General features: G+C 53.8%; 3 protein-coding genes across 3 annotated transcripts; 2 read left to right on the top strand and 1 right to left on the bottom strand.

Annotated features, from left to right (window-relative positions):
* Positions 1-1,116: 1,116 nt before the first annotated feature.
* On the bottom strand, positions 1,117-3,379 carry TRIREDRAFT_80139 (N-terminal fungal transcription regulatory domain-containing protein; the record flags this gene model as incomplete). Its single annotated transcript, XM_006967343.1, has 5 exons — positions 3,287-3,379; positions 3,111-3,214; positions 2,309-3,044; positions 1,425-2,224; positions 1,117-1,351 (listed from the first exon to the last, which is right to left on the bottom strand). Exons 1-5 carry the CDS (start codon positions 3,326-3,328, stop codon positions 1,117-1,119), a joined length of 1,917 nt encoding a protein of 638 aa, XP_006967405.1. The 5' UTR covers positions 3,329-3,379.
* A 463-nt stretch (positions 3,380-3,842) lies between these two features.
* TRIREDRAFT_38812 (uncharacterized protein) lies at positions 3,843-5,401 on the top strand (the record flags this gene model as incomplete). The annotated part of the gene is made up of 4 exons (XM_006967315.1): positions 3,843-4,053; positions 4,109-4,278; positions 4,344-5,087; positions 5,195-5,401. Coding segments are annotated over 4 exons (1,332 nt in total), but the record flags the coding sequence as incomplete, so codon positions are not given.
* Positions 5,402-6,969: 1,568 nt separating this feature from the next.
* On the top strand, positions 6,970-9,901 carry TRIREDRAFT_80137 (uncharacterized protein; the record flags this gene model as incomplete). The annotated part of the gene is made up of 3 exons (XM_006967454.1): positions 6,970-7,298; positions 7,371-7,400; positions 7,462-9,901. The coding sequence occupies 3 exons, from the start codon at positions 6,970-6,972 to the stop codon at positions 9,899-9,901; spliced, it is 2,799 nt and encodes a 932-aa protein (XP_006967516.1).
* Positions 9,902-26,147: the final 16,246 nt, after the last annotated feature.

Genomic DNA, 26,147 nt, shown 5'->3' with positions numbered 1-26,147 from the left:
CAACCAGATCGACCGGTAGCTTCGCTTTAGCCAAATGGCAAGGAATCCTTCGCTGGGTTCACATGTTTTGTCAAGTCTTTTGACTAGGACATTGATCGCTACGTTTACTGAGGCTTGTGTAGGTACTAGGTAGGTGAGCTACTCGTTCTGCTAGTTGAACTAGCAAGGTAGCGTAACAATGACGAGGAGGAGTCATGCCCGTTTCGAAATGGTCTTGTGGAGGGAACTGAGAGAAATAAACAAGGCCTGATGGTGCCTGGATTCGAGTTCGCGGTTCACCAATTGTAGGCTTCGAATTGAGATGCCCACGTAAACAAATTACATCTTCTATGGATGCCGAGCATGCGGATAGCATTGCTGTCTCCAGTGATGAAGCGAGGAAAGCCGCTGACAGCCGCAGCCCGCGGCACCCGGATCGACCTGTCAACTTCTCTGATAGAGATATGTACATCATGTCACCAAGGGTTACTTTGGTTCAAATCATCAGAATCCTGCGTCGAAAGAGTGAGTCATGGCCATTGGACGGTGCTCGAAGCTGCATTTACTGCAGTACACGTAATGACCGTAGTTGAAGTTTGCGGACCGGTTGAGACCCCGGATAGCGACATAGTAGGTACCTACTGGTAGGTACTAGGCAATGTGTTGTCTGTACTAGGTACCTAGTGGGAGATGACAGTCGGATCGCGGCGCATTGGTGAGGCTCAACATTTCGTCTGTGGAGCAAGACATCACTTCCAAGCTGTCGTGATATTGTAGTGGTGTACTTAGTGTAACCCAGCATTCGGCATCCGAGGGAAGCGTGATAATCCTATTTGGGGGAATGGGCTACTTGTAGCTAGTAGCATTTTGACTACATGTAGCTACATGTACATGAACCTAGCATCCCCAACTCTGGTTAACAGATGCAGGGCAGGATCCCTCTATCGGATACCTACTACAAGCATGATTCAGCTGTTGACAGTTTAGGCTGACCCAGAGCAACCTATATCTCGTCTATCACATCAGACGTCGTTGGACATGTGCACTAGATCGTCACATTAAGTGGTCAAAAGCAAGAGGCTGTGGTATAGTGGTTATCTCAAGCCTCATTCGCCGGGTGTCTTGTCAAGCAGGCGTTCAGCCTGCCACTACAGCGCCATAGGCATGTCTGACCAGCTCCCTCAGAAACTCGCTCGTCTGCTCGATATGCCTGTTTTCGTATTCGCTCACACATTGTTTCCGTAACTTTTCGACTACCTCTGAAGCCGACAAGATCAATCCAATGTCCTCTTCTCGTCTGCCGTCATGAGGATGTATAAGGATGTCGAGAAAGAGTGGCATTGCGGCGACGATCGGATACATGGTAGCACGCCTAGGTATCGCATTCTCACGTCAGATGGTAACAGCGCGGGGAACAGAATCAGGATCGCATTCGTTTGACTCACCAGAAAGTGTCTTGCCTGACCATTGCTATCGGCTCTCGCAGCAGACGAAGGGTTGAACGGCTGGCTTCCAGGGACAGGTCGATGCTCGAATGCATGGCGCTGTGAAGCTCTTCGGGGAGAATGGTATGCTGGCCTTGAGTCGCTCCAAATCTCCTGACTGGCGTGTGGATGAAGGTCACGAGGAAGTGGTATTCCAGTTGTAGCTGGACAGACCTCAAGTAGCTTGAAAAAGTATGGTTCCAGAGTATGCCTTGGACGGGAGTTATCGATAGCTTGGGGCGAAGTACTGGGGGAATGGCCAATCGCCAGTCTTCGAGTTCGTCATCCAGCTGGCGAATGCGAACAAGAAGCTCGCTGTCAATGATTTCCAGCGCAGAAGGCGAGTAGAGCAGCTCGTAGACATTTTCCTTCAACAGCCCCAGGTGCGGATCGCCTGGCAGGAAAGACAGGATCCTCTCCCAAGCAATAGATCCCATGATTTCGATGTCGACGGTCTCTCCCGGCATTTGTAGAAAAACGTCATGACCGAGATGCCTATCGGGATCTCTCAAGTCAGGCTTCTGGGTGACGCTCCGAGTTCGTAGGTCAGACGGAAGAACAAGGTCTTGGACGTGTGTATAGCACAGCCAGAATAGCTTCCGAAGATGGTTCCGACGACGCTCGAGGAGTGACGGCTCAACATTGCTTCCATGCTCCATTGGGTGATGCAGATGGCCATTTAGCCTCTCAACCCTACTGTGGGCGGTCGATAGCATGTATGAGGCAGTCTCATACTGGCCAATCGCTATGCGGTATTTGTGCTATAATACACATGCAATTAGCTGGCAAAGTCACTGGCAAAGGCAGAGTCTTATGGACGAGCAGAAGCATATGGACGAGCTTACCAAGAGAAAACACGCCTGGACAAAATTGATGTCATTGGGCGAGTGGTCGTGGTCAATGTAGAGTTCCACGAAGTACTGCGCCCTCTCTGCGCACATCTCGCGGCTAACCAGCGAAGAGAAACGCCCAGACTTTCTCAAAAGAGCCACGACGGCCAAGGTCGCCCAGAGACAGGCTCTAGCTGAGAGCACGTCCGGGTGTAGTAATGGATGGCGATCACAGTAGGCGGTCTCTATAGTCTCCTCAAAGAGTACCTTGTCAAGAGCCGGGAACAAGATCTGAAAGGAAGAGCCCGGGAGAGATGCCAGCCAGGCTTGCACTAAGCTTCTGTCAGGCAGGCTCGTTGCCATTGCAGGGGCAGGCTTATCGCCAGAAGAAGTTGGCCATGAGCCACACAAAATGCCTGAGCTTTCTTCGTGCAGACAGTATTCCTTTAGAGCTGTGGTATCGGAGAGAGTTCTGGAGGCAATCCAGTTTAGGCCAGTCTCGGATACGATAGGAAACCCTTTGTGATACCAATTCCGCGCGAATAGGTAACTGGCAATGTCGATATGTGGATGAACACCGCCATCCTCACATGACGGATTCTTTGTTTTTCCAAGGAATGCATTCTTGTGCAACGCGCATGGTGTCGATTCCAGACGGCGCGGACTTTTGGCTACGTCCAGGTGTTGCGGCAAGCTCCTCTCAGCGAGAGCCTGTTCGAGTTGTCTGATTCGATCCAGCAGCTTCTTCTCTCTGTTGTTTCTGTTTCATACGTCAACAAGAGCAATTTGATATGAATACTTTGGAGCATCTCAGTACGTATTCTTGGACCGTCTTGCATTATACCGACTAACTGTGCATGTCAAGCTGTGATGGCTGCACCAGTTGCAGGGTAGGCGAGGATCAGGTCGAAGGCACTGAATCTAGGTAGTAATCGAGTCAGCAGGCATGGATGGGCAATTCGAGGCTCCCGTCAGCGAATGGGCGGGGGCTACCTTCTGCCTGAAGCATGTATCGCAGGCCCTGATCGGAGGCATGATATAATGTCCCCAACAAGAATCAATATCAAGTAATATCAACCAGACCGCCACAGCGAACGGGTATGATAACTGACCAATGCGAGGTTGTAGATGTCAAGGTCAGGGGGGGCAAAGGTGAATGATTAATCGGACAAGATGGGAATTTCTCTCCGATTACCTAAGCCACCCTTGCCTTTTCAGGTCTTGCTCCCTGCATGATCTCTGCCCACTGGCCAATCAACTCACACCATTGCTTGGACACATTTTACGGGGCATCTCCTATGCTCTTGGCAGAGCCAAAGTCTAGAAGCAATTCTTTGCTTTGCGCACTGATTCTACCTAAACACATATTAGTCAAGCATATATATACGGGGGAATAGAGGCCTGAAAATGGTTCTCACCATGGCAATTTCTTCAGATTTCTTTGAAAGGCTGTACGGCTTCCACAATGTCATCCGATGAAGAGCGAACCCCTTTGCTGGGCCAAGATGGCACATACCACAATGCCCATGTCCCGGCTTCAATCGCTCGGCGGCTCTATGTCTCGCATTTCCTATCCACCTGGAACTCGAGAGTCTTCGAATTCGGGGCGGTACTCTACATGGCAGTTGTCTTCCCGGGAACGTTGCTGCCCATGTCTCTGTACGCTCTCGTGCGTGGGCTATCTGCGATTATCTTTGCGCCGGCAGTTGGCTGGTATATTGACACTGGGAACCGGCTCCAAGTCGTCCGAGTATCCATTGGTAAGCTTCAACCTGATGTACTAGTAGATGGTTCTTAAGTTCTAACACGCCACAGTCTTCCAGAGGCTGGTCGTTGCGGCATCTTGCGCCATCTTCTATGTCTTAGCGGCCGACGTACAACTTGACTCTCGTGTAAGAGCAGGGCTACTCGCGGTGGTGACGGTCTTTGCCTGCGTGGAGAAGCTGTGCTCGATATTGAACATGGTTTCTGTTGAAAAAGATTGGGTGCGGTTGCGAGTGTTTCTCCTTTGATTCATGCCGTGCATATTACTGATGTAGCTGCCATGTAGGTCGTGGTTGTGGCACAGAGGGACCCTGCAGCGCTTCGAGCCATGAATGCTCAGATGCGGCGAATTGACCTCCTCTGCAAGCTCTTTGGGCCGCTCTTTATTGCCACGATGGACTCACAATCCTCCCGGTTGGCAATCGTTGTCAATTTTGGAATGAATGTAGCGTCTCTCCCCGTTGAATATCTGGCCATCGCCCGAGTCTACTACAAGATCCCGGAGCTGCAAGAGGCAAAGACATCGCCGCAGCGCAGCATCGCACCACAAGCAGAGTCCCCTCTAGCAACCCACCCTCCAGCCCATGAAGCTTGGAATTCATTGCTCAAACTGATTCAACACTCCGCACGGGACTTTTCTCTATACTTTAGGCATCGGACCTTTCTCCCATCCATGGCCGGTGCCGTTCTCTATCTCACCGTTCTGAGCTTTGGCGGCCAGATGGTCACCTACCTTCTCTCTTCCGGCTATTCATCCATGCAGATTGGCATTGCCCGAACCTTTGCTGTCATATTCGAGGTCCTGTCCACATGGGTGGCGCCTTGGCTGATGGGGCGGATTGGGGCGATAAGAGCTGGTCTGTGGCTGAGTAGTTGGCAGGTCACGATGCTTGCCGCGGGAGTGTGTGTATTCTGGACGTTCCAGCCAGGAGACCCTTTCGTGTCAGCAAGCGGGCTTGTTGCCGGCACGGTCTTGAGCCGTCTTGGGCTGCGAGGGTTTGATCTGTGCGTCCAGCTGATTGTGCAGGAGGTAAGTGAGGCAACCGCCCTCTGTGCTACAAACAGTCCTTCACATGTAGCCAAGCAATCCAGTGCATTCGTCTGTAACATGAATCATCGCTGACAAGCTCCCCTCAGGAGGTCGAAGCCGAGCACCGCGGCGTCTTTTCTTCCGTGGAGGCGGCCTTTCAAAACGGCTTCGAGCTCTTGGCGTATGCGTCCACCATTGTCTTTTCTCGCCCCGAAGAGTTCAAGTGGCCGTCGCTCATCTCGGCTCTGGCTGTTGCATCGGCCAGTGGCGCGTATGCCGCCTTTGTGTACCTGCGAAGGGGGCATTTGCTGCATCTCGGGGCCCTGACGAGCTTGCTGTTCACCGAGAAGAGAAGACAAAATGCGCAGGGAAGAGAGGGGGGGGTTGGAGAGGATACCATCTCGGGAGGAGCTGGGGTATGATAGAACTTGAACACTGATGGACTGGGTCAGATACTACAACAGGAGGAGAGATCTGTATCAAGTATGGCTTGCCTTTATAACATGAAGTTTGTCGTGCCTCGGAGATTGCAGAGGCGAATGCCTGTAGCCTAGAGATGGTACAGTACGAAATGAGCTACATACAGGATCTACTACAGAAAGCAAAGGATTGCTTCTTACAAGGCACAGAGGGAGGGATCGGTCAACAGTTTCGGCAACTGATTTGCACAAGATGTACACGTTCTATAGAGCTAAGGTAAGGTAAATAAGCGGCAGCTCCTTCAAGATCTTTTGTGGCTCGGGCATTCAAAGGACCCAGCATTTCCTTATAGAGCACCGAATCAAGGCCCGAGGAAGTACATGTACCTACATGTAGCTACCTACATGTATGTAGCGTAAACATGAAGAGCGCACGATGGAGTCGTCTCTGCTTCACACTCGACAGCTGGTGACTTTGCCTGTGGCTGAGGTCGGATGCTTCTACCTTGGATATACAGTACCTAGGTAGGTAGATGTCCTTCGGGCTCCAGGTCTAGGTTGTCCACCTGCACTGAAGAACCACCGAGAGCCCGCTGAACAGCCACTGAAGAACCCGACGCTGAACAGGCACTGGAGCGCCTGGTGCAACGTGGCTAAGCCGCTTTGGCGACCGAGCAGCTACATACAGCTACCTACTCAACTCCTTCACCGAAGCGCCCAAAAGGCGATTGATCCCACGTGCGTCGGCCGGCGCTCCACTTGTGCCGTCAACCTCAAAGGCGCCTCTCCAGCGTTTCGACTTCATCCTCGCGCCGCAACAGAGATGGATGCTTTCCTCTCGTATCTGCTATTACCTCTCCACGCCCCCTCGAGCCGTCTACCGAGCTCCGTCTCTTTTCGTTTGCATCACCACCAGGGATCGTCCGAGTGCGCGATTCACGAGGCTCCAGCCAGATGCGTGTGGGGTGACTGAAGCTGGGGAATGGAAAGCCCGCTGCTTAGCCCTCCGATCTTGGTTGAAGCCATTGCTCGACACTCAAGATGAGCGCGCAGCCGTATGTCACCATTCGCGGGCGCGAGGATGGAGTGGGTATAAGAAACGGTACTCCCGTACGTTGAGAATTCACCCCTGTCTCGGGTCCTGGACTCCTGGGTAGTGAGTGAGTGGCAAGAGTCTGGGCGTCTCTACCAAGTTGTTGCAGAGAGTCAGAAAGAGAAGACAAGACAAGACATGACAGGGCAGGACAATAGAGAGGCGATCCAGCAGCTTTTCAAGACCGGACACGATGGGCTCACAGCGGGTGCAACAGGGCATGGCGCGAGACGGCCAGGCGCGGTCCGCAACCCACGACATCAGCCGCGCGCGCTTCCACGTCAAGCACATTGACGAGTTTGCCAAGAGGCTCGAGGATGTGAGTCTGCTTTCCTCCTCGCCGCGGCTCTCATGAGACAGTCCGTCTGACATGCAGCACCGCACACAGTCGGCGGCGCGGGCGTTTCCAAACCGCGGACGGCCGTCCCAGCGCTACAGAAACGTCCAGGCACTGCTCGTGCACTGGGGATCCGACGACTTGTTTGTCCTTCCCGAGCTCGAGGACCTCGAAAAGTGTCTGCGCGAGGACTACGCCTTTGGCACCGACATCTTCTCCATCCCCTCGGAAAACTCCCACCTCGAGCTCATGATGAGGATTGGCCAGCTCATCAAGGACCACGAGTCACCCGACACCCTCTTCATCGTCTACTATGGCGGCCATGCCCGGATTGACGAGTCGAGACAGAGCACCTGGTGCGCGTAAGTACATACAGCTTGGAAGTTACACCGTGTAAGCCTCGGCTGTGACTCTGACACGCTCTCCTTACCTAGCACGCGAGAGCACGACTCGCCTTGGTTACAGTAAGTATTCAGCCAGCTACAAAGAGCACAAGAGACGACCGCACAGACTAAGCCCTCTCAGGTGGTCCGCCATTCAGACGTTGCTGGAACGGTCAAGATCCGACGTCCTCATCCTCCTAGACTGCTGCGCCGGGGCCGCCAGCGCAACGTTTCCCACAGGCAACAGCATCACGGAGACAATATCGGCATCCAGCTGGGACGCCATTGCCCCTGATCCCGGGAGGTACTCATTCACAAACGCCCTCATCGAGGTCCTTCAAGAATGGCGACACCGAGCCTTTTCCGCTGCCATGCTCCACGCCGAGGTGCTTGCTCGCCTCAAGCATCCCAGGCCCGTCACAATCAACGGTAAGCACTTTGAGGCACGCTCGACACCTGTCCACTTCATGATGACGGCCAACCATAAAGCGCCTAGCATTGAGCTGTCCAGGGCGATGCCGGTGGAAAAGAGGTCTCTTTCAGTCCCTACCATTCCTCATCTGGATCCGGAAACCATGGGTGGTCCTGTCGGCGGCAATGAATTTGCGGCATCTGCTGGACGGGCCGCCAGCCCTGCTGATGCTTTGGCGGCAGCTTCTGTCCCGAGCGAGCCCAACGAGGACACTCCTCATGTCATGATATCATTGGCTTTGGAAGAGGATCAGAGACTGGATATCAATGCCTGGGAACAGTGGCTCAATGCCTTTCCCGCCATGGCCCGGTACGTCAAGATCCAGGGCGTCTTCAAGAGCCACTCCACCCTGGTCTTGGTCTCCATGCCCGTCATGATCTGGGACCTGCTGCCAGAGGATCCGGCAACTTCCTTTGTTGCCTTTATTCGCTCCAACAACATAGCAGCTCAGAAGCCTCAGCCGACGCCAATTGCTACTTCTGTACCAGCTCCCCACGTCCAGTCGAGAACGATAGACCCAGACACGACCTCCGTCATGACCGGGACGACCGTTGCGCCCACTGAGTTCAGTCGCCTTGGCGGGCAGTTCAGGAGCTCATTCAGCTTTGCCCCTGCGCGAGACACCGGGTCGGCCCGGCATGCACCTCCCTCCAGCCTGTCCGGAACGCCACAAGCAGGGCCAGCTTCGTCGTCACCTCCGTCGGGCCGACAACTGGCACCTTTTCCGAGATCCCTGAGCTCGACAGCCTCTTTCCCCGTCACCCATCCGAATTCATCATCGCTCAGCACAAGCACCAGCCCCATGATATCCAGACAGATGATTCTGAACCAACAGCAATCGCAAAGACGTACTACATTTGGCGGTACCGACGTGCCTGAACCTCAGAGCTTCGCCCCCCATGTCGAGAAGCGTCTAGAGGAATACTACCAGAAGCAGCCCTTCCCAAATGACAGCGAGAGCGCTTTCCTCGCTTCTAACCTTGGAATAGAGCCTTTTCACCTCGGACTTTGGTTTCATCACCGGCGCGAGCGGGATCTGGTTACGGACCGACTGGCCAGCATGAAAGTCGGGGACACGCCGTCTAGCGAGGGCGGCGGCCCGCTGTTGATCTTGCCGGCCGATCTCAACAGACTCCTCGAAATATCCTTGCCCGGCCAAACCCTCATCTTTGATGTCCGGCCGCCATCAGAGTATCAACGATCGCACATTCGCGACGCCATAAACCTTCGTGTTCCTCAAAACTTTATCAAAAACGCTTCGCCCGAGATGATTGGCCGTACCATCTCCGACGAGCAAGGCCACGATGCCTTTTCCAGGTGGAAGGACGCGAGATGCATGGTGTTTTACTCCCGTGGATTGGAGAGTCCATGGGAGTGTCCCTCTGCAACCGCTTTACTGCATAAGCTGTCCGAGTTTGGCTGGACAGGCAGAAGCTTTGTTCTCAAAGGCCACTATCGCGAGTTTAGTGCCTCCTTTGGCCAACACATCGTAGACAGCAAGAGGAGCCTTGAGACGGGCAGCCCCGAGCAGCAAAGCAGACCCAAGGAAGCTGCTGTCGATCCAGCGCAGAACCAGGAGCAATATGCTCAATGGCTTGCCCATGTAGAAGCTGAGGATCGATCACGCACGATTACATCCTCTCCCACACGGACTGCGGATAGAATGGAATTCGTGGAGAGCCAGGAGCAAGAGTTGGAGGCGGAACTGATGGCTCGCTGCGGCGACCTGTACCGAAAGATACAAGACGTCCAGGCGGATCGCAGGGACTCCTCCTCACGTTACGACGACAGCTTTGACATCATCAAGGCGCCAATGGTGGAATATCTCGATCGCGGGCTGAGCAAAGTGCGCGGCCATCAGCCATCGCCGGCGCAACAATTGCCGGCCAGTTCCAAGCTCGCTGCCGAGGGCTACTTTGATCGAGCCCCTCAGGACATGGAAGACGTGGATGATTACGTTGATGTTCCCAAGGGCAGCGGATCGGCAGGCCAGGCGCGCTCATCATCTGGGGTGCAGGCCTCGGCGGATAAGGGGAGTCCCAGCGAGGAGCCCCTTCGCAGGGGACGCGGAGGGGGGATACTCAATAAGGTGTTGTTTCGGCGGACATAGATGAGTCTGGGTGAGAACTTCCACCACGGGCATGGATGTGCTGAGGAAGCACTCTTAGTGTTTAAGGGGGAGGTGGGGCCTGTTATGGTGATGGCATGGATTGTGAGCTTTGGACAGACGGCGGCGTTGGTTTGTCTGGATATACTTGGATATGCTTCTCATCATAGATATGGACATGAACATGAACCACCTTGCCTTCGTGACATTGTACATCACGACGTGATATTCTCATCCAACTTGATACCAATTTCTCCGTGGCGAGACTTTTCATCTTGAAGCTGGAGGTAGCGTATATACATGCTGCTTGTCCGTCCGCCACACGAACAGCAAAGGCATAAATTGAAGTTAGGCCTTCGTTCATCAAGAACTATAGGTATCATAATGGATGCCTCAGGATCTTGTAAAGCTCAGCTGGAAACGACATACACAGAGGTAGTACTATAGCACTACGCCTGCAATACATGTCATGATCCATGTTGTATAGAAAGCAGCTTGAGGTAAGTCTTTACCACAAGCTGGAATAATGACTTTAATCGCCGATCTATGTCAACATACAGGGAGTGGCAAACTGGCACTACTAACTTGGCTGGGCATCTATCGATGCATATATGTACATATATCCATATAACTGCCACTATCACCACTGAGTTCAGTAGAAGAGAATGGGTCATTATCGGCGACTATAGCTGTAGACTCCTAGCATACTATATCATCTACGTCTAGTACCTAGATAGAGAGAAAAATATCTAGATCCTAGCTTCTTAATCTGGACTTCCTCTCTTTCTGGCCGAAAAAGCAGCAGCATGATGTATACTACATGTTCACCTTTCTAACACCTCATCTCAGCTCTTTTCTCCTGTCCTTTGCTCAATGCCCATGGCATTCTGCAGAGGCATCTTCACCTCCAAAGCCAACCAGCCTCGTCTTCAGACTCACAACGAGCATGCCGACATCCCTCAACTGCCCCAACACACCCAACGCCAACGCACAATCCCACAATCCCACACACACACACACACACACAACCCATCAACGGAAACCATCAAGCCAATCCCGTCCCCAAACACCCAACCATCATCAGCACCAGCCGCCCATCCTATCCCATGGACATCCATCCCCATGCAAGCCTCCTTCCTCTAAACCCTCCCCCCCTCTCGTGCCGCCTCCCAACCCTGCACTGCGACTCAAGCAAGAAAAAAAATCGCCATCCAATGACATCCCCGGAACCCTTTTTCCCAAATCAAAGGGAAAACCCTACAGTATGTATTCCCACTTTCACCACCACGGCAAAAGAGGAAAAATCCCGATATCATCTCATGCCATCGAACCGCAACCATATGCACTGTCACCCAGCAGAGTGGTAGTTGTCTCCTTCGGAGAGTGCTCCCTCTTGCCACTCGCTTTCCCCCCTCCCAATTTGCTCCCGCTCCCACTTTTTCCTTTTCGAACGTGCATGCATGCATCATCGATTACCCGTCATCTCATGGATGGGAGGACGGACAGGCATGAAGTACAGCAAGTACGAGTAATAATACGTACTTCTTCGTATACGCGCGCATGCAAAGAGATGCAAAGAGAAGCGGGACCCAACAAGAAACCCTCCCCATCCATCCCCCCCTCGTTTCCGATGCCAGACATGTGCATATTGGAAAACAAGAAACAACACAGACCAGAACAGATTTGGCTCCCCCCTCCCCTCCCAGCCAGTCAATCTCAATGCATGCTTGCAGAAGAAAGGCATAGAGCGGAGCACGCGGCCAAAGGAAAAACCAACCCCCCTCCCTCCCTCCCCTTTCCGACGAGGCACTTCGCCTCTGTTTTTTTCACGGTCTCAGTGTTCTTCTTCGTCTTTGTTCTGTTGTTGCCAAGCCAGGTTGTCTCCGATAGGCTTGGGACCCCTGCCACCCCTATCGTTACCTCTGTACAGCCGCAAGTGATGTGCCTCTCACACCGGTCGACCTCGCAGAGCCAATCGTCGGACGGCCTGGATATGACATGCCTGCAACCAGCTAGGACAGGGTCGGAAAGCCTGCATGACATGACCTTTTTTTTCTTTTCCCCCTTCCACTCGGCCAACCCTGGGCATGGCAGCCCTACCACGCGGACCACACGTTGACAAAGTCAACAAAGTCCAGTCGTCGCCCCAGGCTTCAAAAGGTCAACCGAATGGCCCCCCCCCCCCCTTGTCAAGCAGGCAAGCGGACCGATGTGACAACAAGACTAGTATTATAGAACCGGACGGCATGATGCTCTCTTCCTTTTGTCATGCAGAGAGCGGAACGGGCAGCTTTTCGATGCTTTCGCGATGGCTGCTGCTGCTGCTGCTGCTTGCCGCGGGCACAGAGCGCTACGGCTTCGGTACACGCTCATTTCACGGTCTCAGATTTCCGGTGCAACACCAGATGCGGCCATGTACGTGAGTTGCCTGTGCTTGTACATATGATCATATCGGGTGCAGAGGGAGCTGCATGCTACACCGAGCGCTTGGCAAGATACGAGCATTGTGGGCGACACGCGTGCTTCCTGATGACGCCGGGTGTGGTACGTGACCACGGTGCACAAAAGCAATAAGATCTTGATCGTCCCCAACGCGTCACACCAGAGGGACGGGCTATCGATGGCTCCTGAGAGAGAGAGCTTGTGCAGCTTCCCGGCATCACCACGTTGTTCAACGAACACACCTCGGGATGTCACAGTCTCGGGTATAACAGGTTGGTATGTTGGTGGCACATTGCTCACGCACAGCAGCTGATGAGAAGAAAAGGCACAGCCAAATCCTTGTCATTCCATGGCCGACAGATGTTCAACTATCCCGGGTCAGCAGTTTCGTGAGGGCCCAATCGCATCTTGATGGCGTTGGAGAGAATGGCCTGACCCTCAAGTGAAGGTGTCGACGATCCTCTATTTCTTCATGAGACTCGTTGCAAAGTGAGACGGGCTTGGCTATGACCGACAATGTAATCGTAGGACCAACAACAATGATTCATCTGCTCCCAATCCCCCAAGGTAGCACTTCGTATACAGAGTAATATCGGGCATGGGCGGTAGGTATGTGCGGAATAGCCTTTTGGAGACTTTTATCTTTGCGTAGCACGACGACGCACGCGAGCTCGTGTAGGCCCATGTCGTGCCACATAGTATCCGAGACAAAAGCACATCAAACCCTATCTCTGGGAATTATCGAAATCTTGCCTGGGCAGTCCTGCAAAGGCGCCTGAAACGGATTCGCTGGCGGATGTTTCGGCTGCCCACGTCAATTCGTGTACGTATGAACTGCGCAAGTACAGAATAAGGATTTGTTGCGACTCGCACCAGGCTCTTGGCTGTCGATGAAGCCCCGATGATGAAGTTTCCATCGGACTGGAACCCGCTGGTGCGTCTCCGTTGGCACATTGAGCTCTTGTTATTCCCTGCAGTTGGCTGATCTCACGCTTGTCATCTGTATGTCAAAATAACTTTGACTGAGGGACATGTAATTGCGTATGGTTTTTGCGGCGGGCGCTGCTGCTAATGAGACTATTCGATGCTGACATGAAGCAGACACAGCTGGGCCTTGCTCCGTGCCATACTAGTATGTATGTATGCAATGTTAGGACTGGGGCCTGTTGGTATAGGATTCTTTGAACCCCAGAGTGCGCGTCGTAGGACAGCCCCCATGAGCAGGATTGCATCCCACTGCCTGGGGTCTCATTCCGCACAATAGTGGCATGCACAGGTATGTCGTGCTCAGGACAGCAGCCGATCCTCTTGCACCAGATTCCGAACCCGCTTCCGGGAACTTTGATCGCGGCGGCGAGGGTTGCTCAGAAGCGGTGACAACTGTGGCTGTGGCGGCCGAGAACATCGTCAACATGAACATGAGCTGCTGGATCAGTGTTCCAAAGGCGCCAAGGCCCTGGTGGATGTCGCTATCCGGCATGATATTTTCACCTTTGCTTGTCGATGATCCGGACGCCGGCTACTGGCTGATCGTCACAATGTGGCACTTGACCTTGGCAGCACGGCACCAGTTCCAGCTCCCTCCCTCCCGCCAACTCCAGAACGCGCGGAGCAGAATGTGTCAACGCCGTGGTGAAGCACATACGGCAACAGGCTGGGCGCTTCGGGATGGACTCCAAGACAGCTCGAAGACAGGACACATGGCAGCCCGGACATGGCGTTGACGATGCCGCGGCAATTACCCCTTTGCTCGGTACTTGTCATGAAGAGGAAGCAGTGGCCTTCTCTCCTCCTGGACAGCGGGGTGCTGGTTTGATCTTGGTGGTCCTCGTCATGTAGTTCGTTAGTATCTTCAATTTGACGAAGATATCTCGACAGTCGCATTCCTAGCTCAGTATCAGATTTTGGACTTTATGGTCCTGCATGAATCGCGCCCAGATGAGCTGAAGAATCAAGGAGTTCTCAGCATCATCGTGCATCTGGAGTAGCACCCCGTCATTTTGCATAGCTGTCGCCTGATGACAGCTGAGGCTTGTCATGCCCGTCTGCGGTTGGTGTTAGGAGCCTCTCTCTCTTGGCTTCCTCGCGGGTTGTGGCGCACAAGTCATGGTGAACCAGCCACGGACCCCTGGCAGCCGCCTTGCGTGTCTCGTCCCCATGAGATGATCCCTTGCTGTCTTGCCAAAAGCTGTCTTTTGCCAAGTTGAGTTGGGCTTGCGAATGCACGGCCCCCTGTTGCTTCGGGAGTGTGGGCAGGGAATGCTTGCCCTTGCTGTCACCGGACCTTGTTGTTGGCTGGTCAGGGCCGGCATTGCGCCCGATTCTTCAACTTTGTGCATCCTCGCACAGAGCACCCCATATGTACAAGCACGGTCGAACCAAGAGCACGCAGCTCGGTATGTACTCTGTGCTCGGCGAGACCAGATTTTGCAGAGTGCAAAGGAGCATGGGGCCATACAGGTAACAGTCGTTTGAAGAGACAATGGTAAATACAGCAGGGCAAAAAGGCGTCAACGCCGGCACCACCCGTAATGCATGCGCTGGGCTCAAGAGGGTGGCTTCCGACCGCGCCGACTCCTGGCCGCTGCCGTTGCACAGAAATGCGGCTATGGCGGGCAATTCGGGGGCTCTGATGAGCAAGTTGATCTGCCGCCCGGCGCATGGGCTCGTACAGACTACAGGACCTCCTCGTGGTAAGTCTCTGTCTCATGGGACGTGCCGCAGGACGGGGCATTTTGGCAGCGGCATTCGTTGCCGACAAGCTTGTGTGTGTCCACCCGTGAGATATTAACAGATCTCTGGGGTGTGCTGAGACCAGGCTGGTGCATCGCGTCAATCTGTAACGTCTGGTCATCCCGGCCCACTGACAGGTCGCCTCTAATAAGCACAACGACACGCCCGCAGGCCGGTCATGGGCCTGGGCAGACGAGAGTACTCGTAATCCAGGCAAGCGGTCTAGCGTACAGCGCAAAGCGAGCGAATCAGCGGTTATCCCAGCGTATGGGTGTTGTTTCAGGAAATCATCTCCGATAGCGCGGTGGAATCCATGTGGGCAGCTGAGATCCAGGCAAGGTGAGGTGAAACGCAGATTGTCGTCCTCAAGGCCAAGGAAGGGCAAGCACGAAAAGCAGGGTATGAGTGATTGGACATCTTATATGCCACCGACAGGTTCACGCCGTGAAGCATAATCCGTCGCGCACGAGCTTCAAGGTCCGTTGCCGGGCTCCATCACTCACACATCCAGCAGCCAGGAGGAATCGACGACATCAGGCGGGCGCCAGACCTTGTTGTTCCACGGGGTCCCTATGCTAGCTTCAAAGCTTCGTCCTCTTGTTTGTATGCAGACAAACGGTGTGCTATTTTTGGCACTAACTGCTCCGGGCGATGAAGCTTGTTTTGAGAACATGCCATCTGATGATTCATGACGCCTGCTGTTGCTGAGCGGGCGGGACGACAAAGAGGGGGGGAGACGAGGGGTGGAAAGGGGGATCTTCTCAAGAACACCTATGGGATCGACTCATGGCCAAATTAGCGGGCATGTTGCCTGAACATGGAACATGGCTAGCAGCATTGGAGATGGGAGGAGCCTGTGACGAGGCTCGATGGCTATATGCAGCTTTGCTGAGGATGACTGAAAGACGGCAATGCGGGCTGGGCCTCGTCCAAGACGAATTGAAGACAGACCGTTGACGGCAGTCCGAGGTAGGGGGTAGCACGTTGTATTACTCGTAAATCCCAATATCGTCGTTCCTGACCAACAGATCTGACGGGCGCTACCGCCCATGGCATCTGTATGCCAAGTAATTGCCCGCTCTCCTCTGTATGGTTCTTCCGTATTCCGTTGCCTGCTCTTCGTCCAAGTATGTAGGTACAAGTATGATAGTGCTCCGTATTACCCCGTAGAGAACTGCAGTCGCATTGGCATTGAGGTGGCTCCAGCCCCACCGATTGTAGTGATTATTGACCCCAGCCTCCGTGGGCTGGCAGTTAAGCGATGGACACCTTGAGACGTGCGGGACATGCTGCAATAGAGTGATGCTAGCCAGCAGGAAGCTTTTCTGCGCATGAGTAATAAGGCCAGGATGTACGGATAGCTGTCGCCTAGCCGTGGTCCTGGTCCCGGAATGGGGGTGGTATACTAATAGCAGAGATACTTTGCAACGACAGCAAAGTTTCCAAGGTTTCCTTGTTGGTCGGACGATTGTCGTCAACCCTTCACTTGCGAACCCCGTCCCCAGCCCGCATGCCGTCGGATCAAGGTGGATCAACCCTCATCGATGTCTAGCTCAACGGGAAGAGCCTGGTCGACTTGCGAGCTGTCTCACCAGCAAGCTCACCATTCAGCCGGAAATACCTCGAGGCAGGGAGTTATTCACGAGGCCCCCGCTGGCGAAACCACGGGGCAGCGGCGCCGGTAGGTTGCGCAATTGTGCAACGTCCAGGCGAGCAAGTCCCTGCTGCAATAATGCCGAGGATTTGCGAAAAGAGCTGCCTGGAGGTCTCCATCTGGCATGCCGACATCTTTCTGGGCCAACGCAGGACATGCTACGTAGCACTAGCACGGGGTTATCGATTCAGGGCGTCTTGTGTCTGGTTTGAGCCTCGCCCTGGAGCTACCCGTACGAGGCATGTTAGCTCGGAAGACCCTGGCCTGCGTTGGGAGATCTCAAACCTGTCATTGATGGGAGCAGCAGCAGCAGTACTCGTATGCAGTATGTGGTAGTAGCAGAGACCGGGAGGCAAGCGGAGTCCGCCAATTGTCAAGTCGGGCGCCTCATCAGACAAGCACGCAGCGCAGTACTGTACGATCGCACGAGTACGTACCGTGTCAGCGCGTGCTGTCGGCGAACTGCCTGAACAGGGAAATAAATAGCCGCACAGCTACATACTATAGTCGACGATGACGATAGCAATGATGTAGCCGCCAGAGTCAAAAGCAAAGCCCGTCTGCTTCTGCGAGGCAATAGTTTCGAGACGTTGGAGATGGAGGGGCTGAAGCTTCAAGCAGCCACAGCGACCAGGAGGGGGGTGTGGCGGGCGGCGCACTGTGCTCGCGGCTTCGGCAGTACACGCCGCTGCGATCCTTGGCCCTCTTGGCCCGGGAGGGACACGGTACAGTGCGAAACACTCCGTAAGCTGGCGCCACGCACACTGGCTCCGTACACTGGCCAATCGCAGCGCACCAACTTTAATTTGCAGCCGCCCTGGCTCGGAAAATTGATCTCCTGCCAGCTGCCGTCGTCGGCTTGTGGCCAAGCTCAGGCAGGCCTCAGGGCGAGGAAACAACTCGAGTCAACAATTGCTGGACAGGGGATGTTCGCTGCCAGGCAAGTCATGACAAGTTTCCCCCCCACCGGGCCGGCCCATGTCTCCTGGCTGGGCTCTGGCTCTGGCTCTGGCTCTGCTCTGCTGTGCTGTGGTCGGTGGTCGCTGATTGAAGCTGTCCGTCTGTCTGCGTGGCCTCGTTCTGTCCCACGCCGAGCGATCTGGCCCCCCCTAGAGGAGATCGCCAGACCCCCCGGCTTCCGCTGAAGGAAATGCCAGGAGCAGTCAAATCAACGCCTGGAGCGTCGCTGGAGCCGCCGCGCCAAACGAGATGCATCTAGCGCTGTCACTGAACGCAGAGGGTCAGGAGAGCGAGACTGGACAACTGGACGACTGGGGGGAGGAGCCGCCGTGGTCAAGTGCCAGTGGATGTGGCAAAAGCAAAAGCACCTCGCATGGCGCCCTCAAATTACCTCGTACGACTGGCACCGAGTCGAGTCGGTACGGAGCAGCGCGCACTTTATTTGATTACCACCGCTGGGTACTACCTCTACACCTTGTCCCCTATGGACGTACGACGAGTACATACTCGTACATGCTCTCCGTCCATGGATTCGCTCGTACGAGCGCTACGACAGCCTACAGGCACAAGGTGCTGACAGGGCGTGGCCAATACGCGCGACCAGGCTGATGGCCAGAGCCGGACGCGGCCGCACGAGACTGGACTTGACAGCTCCCTGTGGTAGACCCCGGGGTTCCAATCATTTGCCTGGCAAGCCTCGCACAAGAACCTGCATTGCGTTGGCGACACCACGGCTCCTCTTGTTTGATGGCCCCTCCAAGCCCCAATCCCAATTCCACAATCCCCCAATCCCCCAAGCACCCCGGTGGCGGGGGCACAATTGTATGGCGGGCCGCTAGTAGCAGAGATGCTCAAGTGCACGGGGCTGGCTGAACACGATATTGCTCGTTATTAGACGCCAAATGGTCGAAACGCCTGTTGAGAACCGCAGAACGAATCATGAGCTGTGCCTGCTCTAGCCCTACCACCCAGGCGACGACTTGCCACACTGCCACTCATACTATACTAGCCCTCCTTCTGTGGACGACCCTGTGAGACGGAGCAATGGAAAGGTATTCGAAAATTCCGGGAATGTGGCATGGAAAAGGGCACGGAAAATGGCACATGATGTCGGCAACTAGCAGCTTGCAGCCATACCGCCCTGAGAGGAAGCCATCTGCGGGCGACATGACGCCAGCCTGCTGCTCCTCGCTCGCTCTTTGTGGCGTCGACGGCGCACCATGGGTTCCAACGTACGCAGTACTATGGCTGAGTTTCTGCGGAGCTTTCGAAACTTGGTCCCGGCCATGACTCTCTCGCCCCCTTTGCACGACGAAGCAATCTCCAAACAATAGTACATACTACATGCACATCACCTGCAACGCTAATAGCTCACCGGTTTATGGAGGCCGGCCTCGGTGCAGAAGGAACCGGATCGACAGAATGACACTGGCGTTGCTTGGTTCTTCTCGGGGCAAAAAAAAAACGGAATGTTTCCACGGCGAGCTGCAACCACGTCATGAGAACCTGCGCCGGCGCAGACGCCTACACGATGCCATCTACATCCTGTTGGACGCTCTCTCCGCTCTGTTCTCGGCACTGCGTGCTTCTCGCATGGCATGAAGCTTGTGCCATGTTGGCCCTCCCCACTATCTGATGCTACTGGCATTCGGCTGCCAGTTCCCACATCGCAGCCGCTATAGATTCAGCGGCTCCCCCCTTGGGGCAGCCTTGATGCTGGACGATCGGGGTTATTAATATGGGCCCTGGTTTTTTTTGCTTTTGCTGGGATATCCTGACACGGCTCTTCGCACTCTGAACCAAAACAGCTACCTGTACGACTTCCGGAGAAGCAAGTTCGAGTACACCGCTCGCACGTCGACCCGTGGCTTGCGGAACAAGCAGTGATAGTATTCAGAGCCTTGGAGGTGGCCATGCTCCCGAGGACGTTGCAATGAGGTCGAGGCAATGCCATGGTCTGGCTCCTCAACCATCGGCCGTCACACAAGCCAGTGCTCTCTCCTGAGCTGGGACGCTTCACTATTGCCATCCTGGGCTTTCGGCATTGTGGGGAGCTGCTTTGTTCACTCCCTCGACGCCGCATTATTACACTACTAGTGCCAGTATGCGGCTGTAGAAGATCAAAGGGGACACAAACGGGTACGCGCTTGTGTTGTGGATAAAGTGTCCATGTACAAAGCACGAGTATGATCGTGTCGAGAACTGCAGGTAGGATGGGGTAGGTCATCGATAGATCGTTGCCTGCTGCACGTCTACGGAGCACTGACATGGCTATCATGGCAGTGCATCCTGCTCCGTACGAGGCACCGAGTCGACCATGCTTGGCCAGTGGACGGCCTGGGAGAACGAATTGGCACCTCCAGGCCATCTTCATCGTCTTGGTGTAAGCTCACGTCTTCGTTGGATTCCGCTGCGCTTACGCAGCACTCGGAGACCTCGAGCTATAGTCGGATCCGAGCTGCACCGCAGCCTAACATCGTATGGAAGTGAATCCTTCCAGCCTGGCCATTACCGTGTCTGCACATGCCCAGTCGCGAATAATCACTCAGCCTGGCCCCTGGGATATTCCTACGACGGCTCAATGTCGACGCTGATACTACTTAAGCATCCCGGAGCCTTTGAAGAAGCGGCATGCTCCGGCTCAGCCAAGCAACTTTCGCATACCACGCCAATTCCTCGTGACAGTTTCTGCTCTCGTTTCTGGCCAAATTCCTAGTGATTGTTCTCAACAAATGGTACCGCTCTACAGCGCTGGTGAAGGCAGAAGACATGGCTTACTGAAGAGGAGCCGGCCTTGACAACTGCCCCCAAACCGCCGGGCACGCAGGAGGGATCCTGCAGCAGACAGCCGTTTTGGTTTCCAGACCGGGATTCCCGACATGGAGCTTGCTCTGCCACATACTATGATGAAGCGCTGTGCCTCGCCCGAGCGAAGATCTTTGTGCCAATATGCAATACGAAAGCCTGCTCTGCTCTGCTCTGCTCTGCTGCCAGTCCGTCATACTCAACCGAAAGGGTTGCAGTCTGCGTCGCACGGTAACTGGCCATGTCAGAATGCTACTACTAGCAGTCTAGCAACACCCCTCCCCGATCGCTTCTACGCCTACGCCCACCCCGTCAAGCCACCAACCGGCGCTCTGCTTGCGTTTTCCGTGGCAGATTCTATCTTGCTTCCCTAAATCGAAGGTTCATCAGAACAGGCTTTAGGTGGACCATGGCCCACCACCTCCTCTCGGGGCCTCTTACTTTGGCTCCCCCTGTCCTTGCTGTGGCGACCGTGCTTCCCCTGGTCTTTGGCGACTTGCTGCCATGCATGCATGTAGGCCGGACTGGCTGTGGCTTCGACTTGAGGGACTGGCCTGGACGAGCCCTGACTGGACGAGGTACCTCCCTCCCATGCCCCCATGCCTCCATACTTCCATACCGGCTGGTCGTTGTGTCCAACCAAGTGTGTGTGCCCTCGGTATAGAGCACTTCTCGCAGGGGATGGTGGGCTGTCAGACAGAACCAGTGCCACTTGGCCTGAGTCGCGACGTCCCTTTTCATTTGCATCCAGTGCCGCTAATAACCCATGCCGCCGCTCCTATCGCAAAGGGCTGGCCTATATTGCTCTCCATCCTTCGCTGTACCAAGTACGAGCATGATGCGACAGGCTCTTTTAAAGAAGCCGCGAGCCCACTTTGCTACATGCCTACATACTTCGTGCCTGTCATCTCGACATCTGCCGCGTTGTACTCTTACAACTCGACAACTGGCTTCTCGTTTCTAAATACCTGCCTACCTTGCTGCATATACGGCTACTACCTACCTCTACTATATAATACCACGACTTACCTAATACCAGCCTGCTTTCCCTCGACGACGACATTCTTTGCGCTGCTTCGACCTCGCAGATATACTCTATAATACGCTTGCTTTCATGGTCTTTCCCCCTGGACTTACGACTCTCAACAATTCCCCGTTTTGGCAATCCAGCTAGCTCCGTGCATCTACCCGTCAATCAACTCAGCCATCCTGGTTCCCGGGAGAAGGGCTACTTCGTCGAAAAAGCAATAAGTCGCCGGCTTCTTCGTTGACCTGGTTCGGGATTAAAGTGTTGGCCAAGCCCCTTGTCATTGAAGCACAACTCGATCAACGCACAATACCTCTTCTTCCGCCTTCGGTCATCATAGCCGAAAGCCGCGCTGCACGTCCGAACTGTGGTCCCCGACACTACTTTATATCTTTCTCGTCTTCTCTTCCTCTACCTGAATCTCTCAGCTTCGAGACAGTTGATCGTTTGAGAGGAGGGTTCGCCTTATGGAGCTTCCTGCATATCGAATAGCATCCTCTATTTCCCATCCTCTACGCAGTCAACCATCGTCATTCGATATGGCCGTCTTCTCCGATCTTGCGCCAATGCACCGTCGACCCGCTGAGTACTCCCCGGATATGCGTCAGCCGCGGGCTATGGCCATCTGCCATCCTCCGACAAGCGAATTCTCATTCGCCCTGCCTTCAGTCAAAGAGGTACTGTTGCTCGTCTCCGCGGTAAACTGGGTGAGCCTGTTTGGCTAACTTTGTGATAAGATGTTCCCCGAGTTGACCAGTGGCACCTGGTCACCACCCAATGGCAGCACTACTCAGCCTCTTTCGCCGAGGGATGTGGCTTCTTCCCCTGGTAACAGGCGCAGGAGGCCTGTAGACGAAGCGGATGAAGAGGAAGCCCATCGACCACGCACCGTGCCGCGGGTACATCGTGACCCCATGCAGCGCGTGTCCCGTTCTCCTCAAAGCCCTTCCTCCACGTCATGGAGCTCAGGAGGTTGGACCACTACCCCAGCAACCGCCGTCTCTCCGACTTCCTCCTTTGCCAAACCAGCACCAATGGAGGTGCAGGAGCGGTCACCTGCTGTTCGGTTCGCTCTACCATTCCCGCTCCCGAGCCAGCCTGGTGCGCACCACTCGGAGGTTTCGCCAAGCAAGGTCCAAGAGTGGCCCAGACACTATAGCCATGATTATACCCACCACCACCGCGCTCAGTACCACCCGGACAGCGACAGAAGCGAATCTCGAGAGGCTACCAGGGCATATAGCATGGATTACACCCACTGGCACAACCACCATACCTATCAGTCGCAACCCACAAGCCCCCGTTTGCCTTACGACCCGACAAGATACTCTGCGGGCGTGTATCCCGCTCCGCATCACATGGAGCCTAACCCATACGGGGAGTCAGGGGCCACGTCCGGTGGCGGCGCCAGACCACGTAGGCGGCGCGGCAACCTTCCCAAGGAGACGACAGATCAGTTGCGGGCCTGGCTCAACGCGCACCTGCACCACCCTTATCCTACAGAGGATGAGAAGCAGCAGCTGATGCGCACAACTGGACTTCAGATGAGTAAGTGGCCTCTACATCGTCCAATTACCCGATTTGTGCCTCGCGGCTAACCGCCCCCCTCTCTTTAGATCAAATCTCCAACTGGTTCATCAACGCAAGAAGACGCCAAGTACCCAGCTTGCTCAGAGAGCGAAATGCCGAGATTATCGATCCAAACCGAATGATGACCAGCCCCAACAGGAGATCCAGGTCCTCGTCCATCAGTGACGGCGATCTCAGCTCGAGCGAATGGGGGCCTGACGCTCAAGGCCAGGGCGATTGGGCAGCCAGACGCCGAAGCCGCAGCGTATAAACCTTCGTTGCTCGAGTCGACCGCATTGCCTAGCAGAATCACCCTGGCACGAGAAGAGCCATTTCCCTCCAAAAAAACAGCATTCCCTAAAACGAAAATGGCCGGCCTCAATGGCAAAAGAGTCCGAAGAGCAACGGAATATACTTCAGGAAAAAGCTAATGGGGGTGTATAACCCTCCCTTTTTACGACTACGGTTAATTGAATGACATCACGAGATGTTATTCGATGGCTCTTCTACCTTTTTTTTTTTTTTTTTTTTTTTTTCATCTCTTACTTCTTCAAATCCAGTCATGGTTGGCCTGTGATTTATCTACTGTTGAATTTCTTTTGAACTACCAGCATACACGACGTGGTTCGGAGTTGAAAATGATTTGCTTGATGCCTTTACGAATTTCCTTGGCAACGGGAGTCTCTATTGGCTGGTTTAAACTCCCCATGGGCGAGGAGTGGCGTTTTACACTGGTTGATGCAATTTTTAGGGGTACAATAATGCCCTCTCTCTTTATTTTATTTGGTTTTTACTTTTTCCGGTTTCTCCTACTAGAAACGGTTCTCTTTGTTCTTTGGCCCCTTTTTTTTGAGAAGGGGTCCGGAATGAAAAAAAAAGACAGAATGGGGGGAAAAGGGAAACGTGGGTGGCGGTTAGATAGGTAGGACCGAGGATACACATACAGACACACACACACACACACACCAACTTCTTGTGGCGAATACGACTTTTTTTGTTCTTTCTTTTAGCATACCCAGCGAGCGAAGAAGATGGAGGAAGAAGCGAGACGAGGGCCTATCAGCATAGCACTACAGTACTATACTTTACCGAAACAGAGATGAAAATGCATTGGCTTTTTTGTTTTGTTTCTTTAGACTGAGAACTGATTTTCTTTGGGGTAAATTGTGGAAACCAAAGAATAAGAAGAAGAAACTTGGGGAAGAAGTTTTTTTTCGGGTTGGAGGAGCGGGTACTGGGTTAGTCTGGAGTATAATGCGGGAGGGCTCTTTTTGCCTTTTCTCTTGCTTTCAGGGCAATCGTCTTAAGGTTTGATTTGTTGAGGCCAAGGTACTGTACTGTAGGTAGGTAGGTGGAAATTGTGTGGGAGTGGATGCATGATAGGGGGAGTGAGGCTAGAGAATGGGAGAGAGAGAGGTGTGACAGATGATGAAGGTAGAGGGAGGCAAAACGTGCACTTTGTACTGAAGATACTACATATCATAGAAACGAAGATGTCCAATAGCAAATAATTCCGTCTTTCCAATGCGCATGGAAATTATTCTCGCCCTGTCAACACACCAACTTGGACAAAAAGATGCAAAAGTTTGGACGTGCAAACCGGTCAACTAACCCCAGAGCTAACGGCAGCCATAATAACCTCGGTCGCCGGCGCTTCATCCGCTGGCCCAGGCTTGGGGTTTTTGCACTTGATACATGCAGTATCAGGTATATTAGTAGGCAAAAACTTGGCATCTTCGTTAATGTTTTGAAATCCAAACCTCACCATCACGAAAAGCCTCAAACGTCAAAGAGGCGAGTTGTGGCTTGCGCCTTGCTTTGGTCGCTCAGGCGCGCCAATGGGGGGAATTTTTTACCTTTGCCTGCGCGTTGGCCACCATTGCGATTCGTTTTGAGTAAGAAATCAACGTTGGATATGTCGAGATACGATGGTAGGGAGGAGGGGGGAAAATAAATGTATAATAAGCATTATGTGAAGGGCACACAAAACAGGGATTTGAGACGCTGATCAGCAGAGAGCATATCATAGTGCCGGCATATCATTGGCGCTTGATTCGTTTTGCAGCAACGGTCGTGTAGGGGTGTAATTCCGCAGGCCCTGTTGCTGTGCTTGATGTGGTTGGAGGAGTGCATGCGATGATGATGTGGCGGTCTAGGCATGATGCAAAGTATTGCTTCTCAAAGTATTATTGCCTCTCAAAGCTCAAGCACGAAGTCCTAAAGACTTGTTGAGAGAGAAATTGGTGGGCTGTGAACCTGCAATGGCCGCATGTTAGTATCCCCAAGAGGAATACTAACCCTGGACGGACAGCCTTCCTTCGGCGTGGCACGGTCCCTTTGATATGCTAGGATTTTGGTTTGGGGACAGCTGAGCAGATCCTGGCGCATCTCCGTTGGTGACAAGTTCCGAGCCTGTTTGCCTACCTTGTCTGCTTGTGTGCTCGTATGAGGGCGATCTGGGCTAGGATCAAACAAGGACAGCGCGAGAGGCCGGGCGATGCATAGAAGCCAATAACCGAGGATATCAGGGTGACTTGACTCTTGCGGTATTAGCTCTGTCATTTCTGGGCTAATTTTGCTGTAACTGATCATTTAGTGACATAGTACAAAGCAAGACGGCAAGGAGGATAGGGGAGGAAGAGGGGAAGTGACACGCGGAAGACTGCTTGACTGGTGAATAATGATACACTACCAAGTTTGCTTGGTAGCGTAAGAAATACTTTTGTATGCGGCCGCCGCATAAGGGGGCCACATGGAGGGGTGTGGCCTGGCCAACATCAACATTGGCTTTCGAGAGTTGTCTCCGCAAGAACAAGAACGACAGAGCCGGGAAAAACGGTGCTCAGATTTGCGGACCGGCTGGGACATGTTTCGCCAATCCATGACATGTAACGTGCTATCCTGCTACGCGAGAGGCTCTCTCGTACGAGAAGAGAGTTATACCACGTACAAGTATGCGCTGTGCATCTGCGAATGGACAGGACATGAGATGCGCGGCGATGAAACACCAGCATGAAGCCCAGAGCCGAGAGGAAATCCTAGTAGGGACCAATGCTACG

Source organism: Trichoderma reesei (assembly GCF_000167675.1).
Source record: "Trichoderma reesei QM6a unplaced genomic scaffold TRIREscaffold_17, whole genome shotgun sequence".
Taxonomy (NCBI): domain Eukaryota; kingdom Fungi; phylum Ascomycota; class Sordariomycetes; order Hypocreales; family Hypocreaceae; genus Trichoderma; species Trichoderma reesei.
The sequence above is the reverse complement of the archived record's forward strand: the minus strand, read 5'-3'. Positions and strand labels throughout refer to the sequence as shown.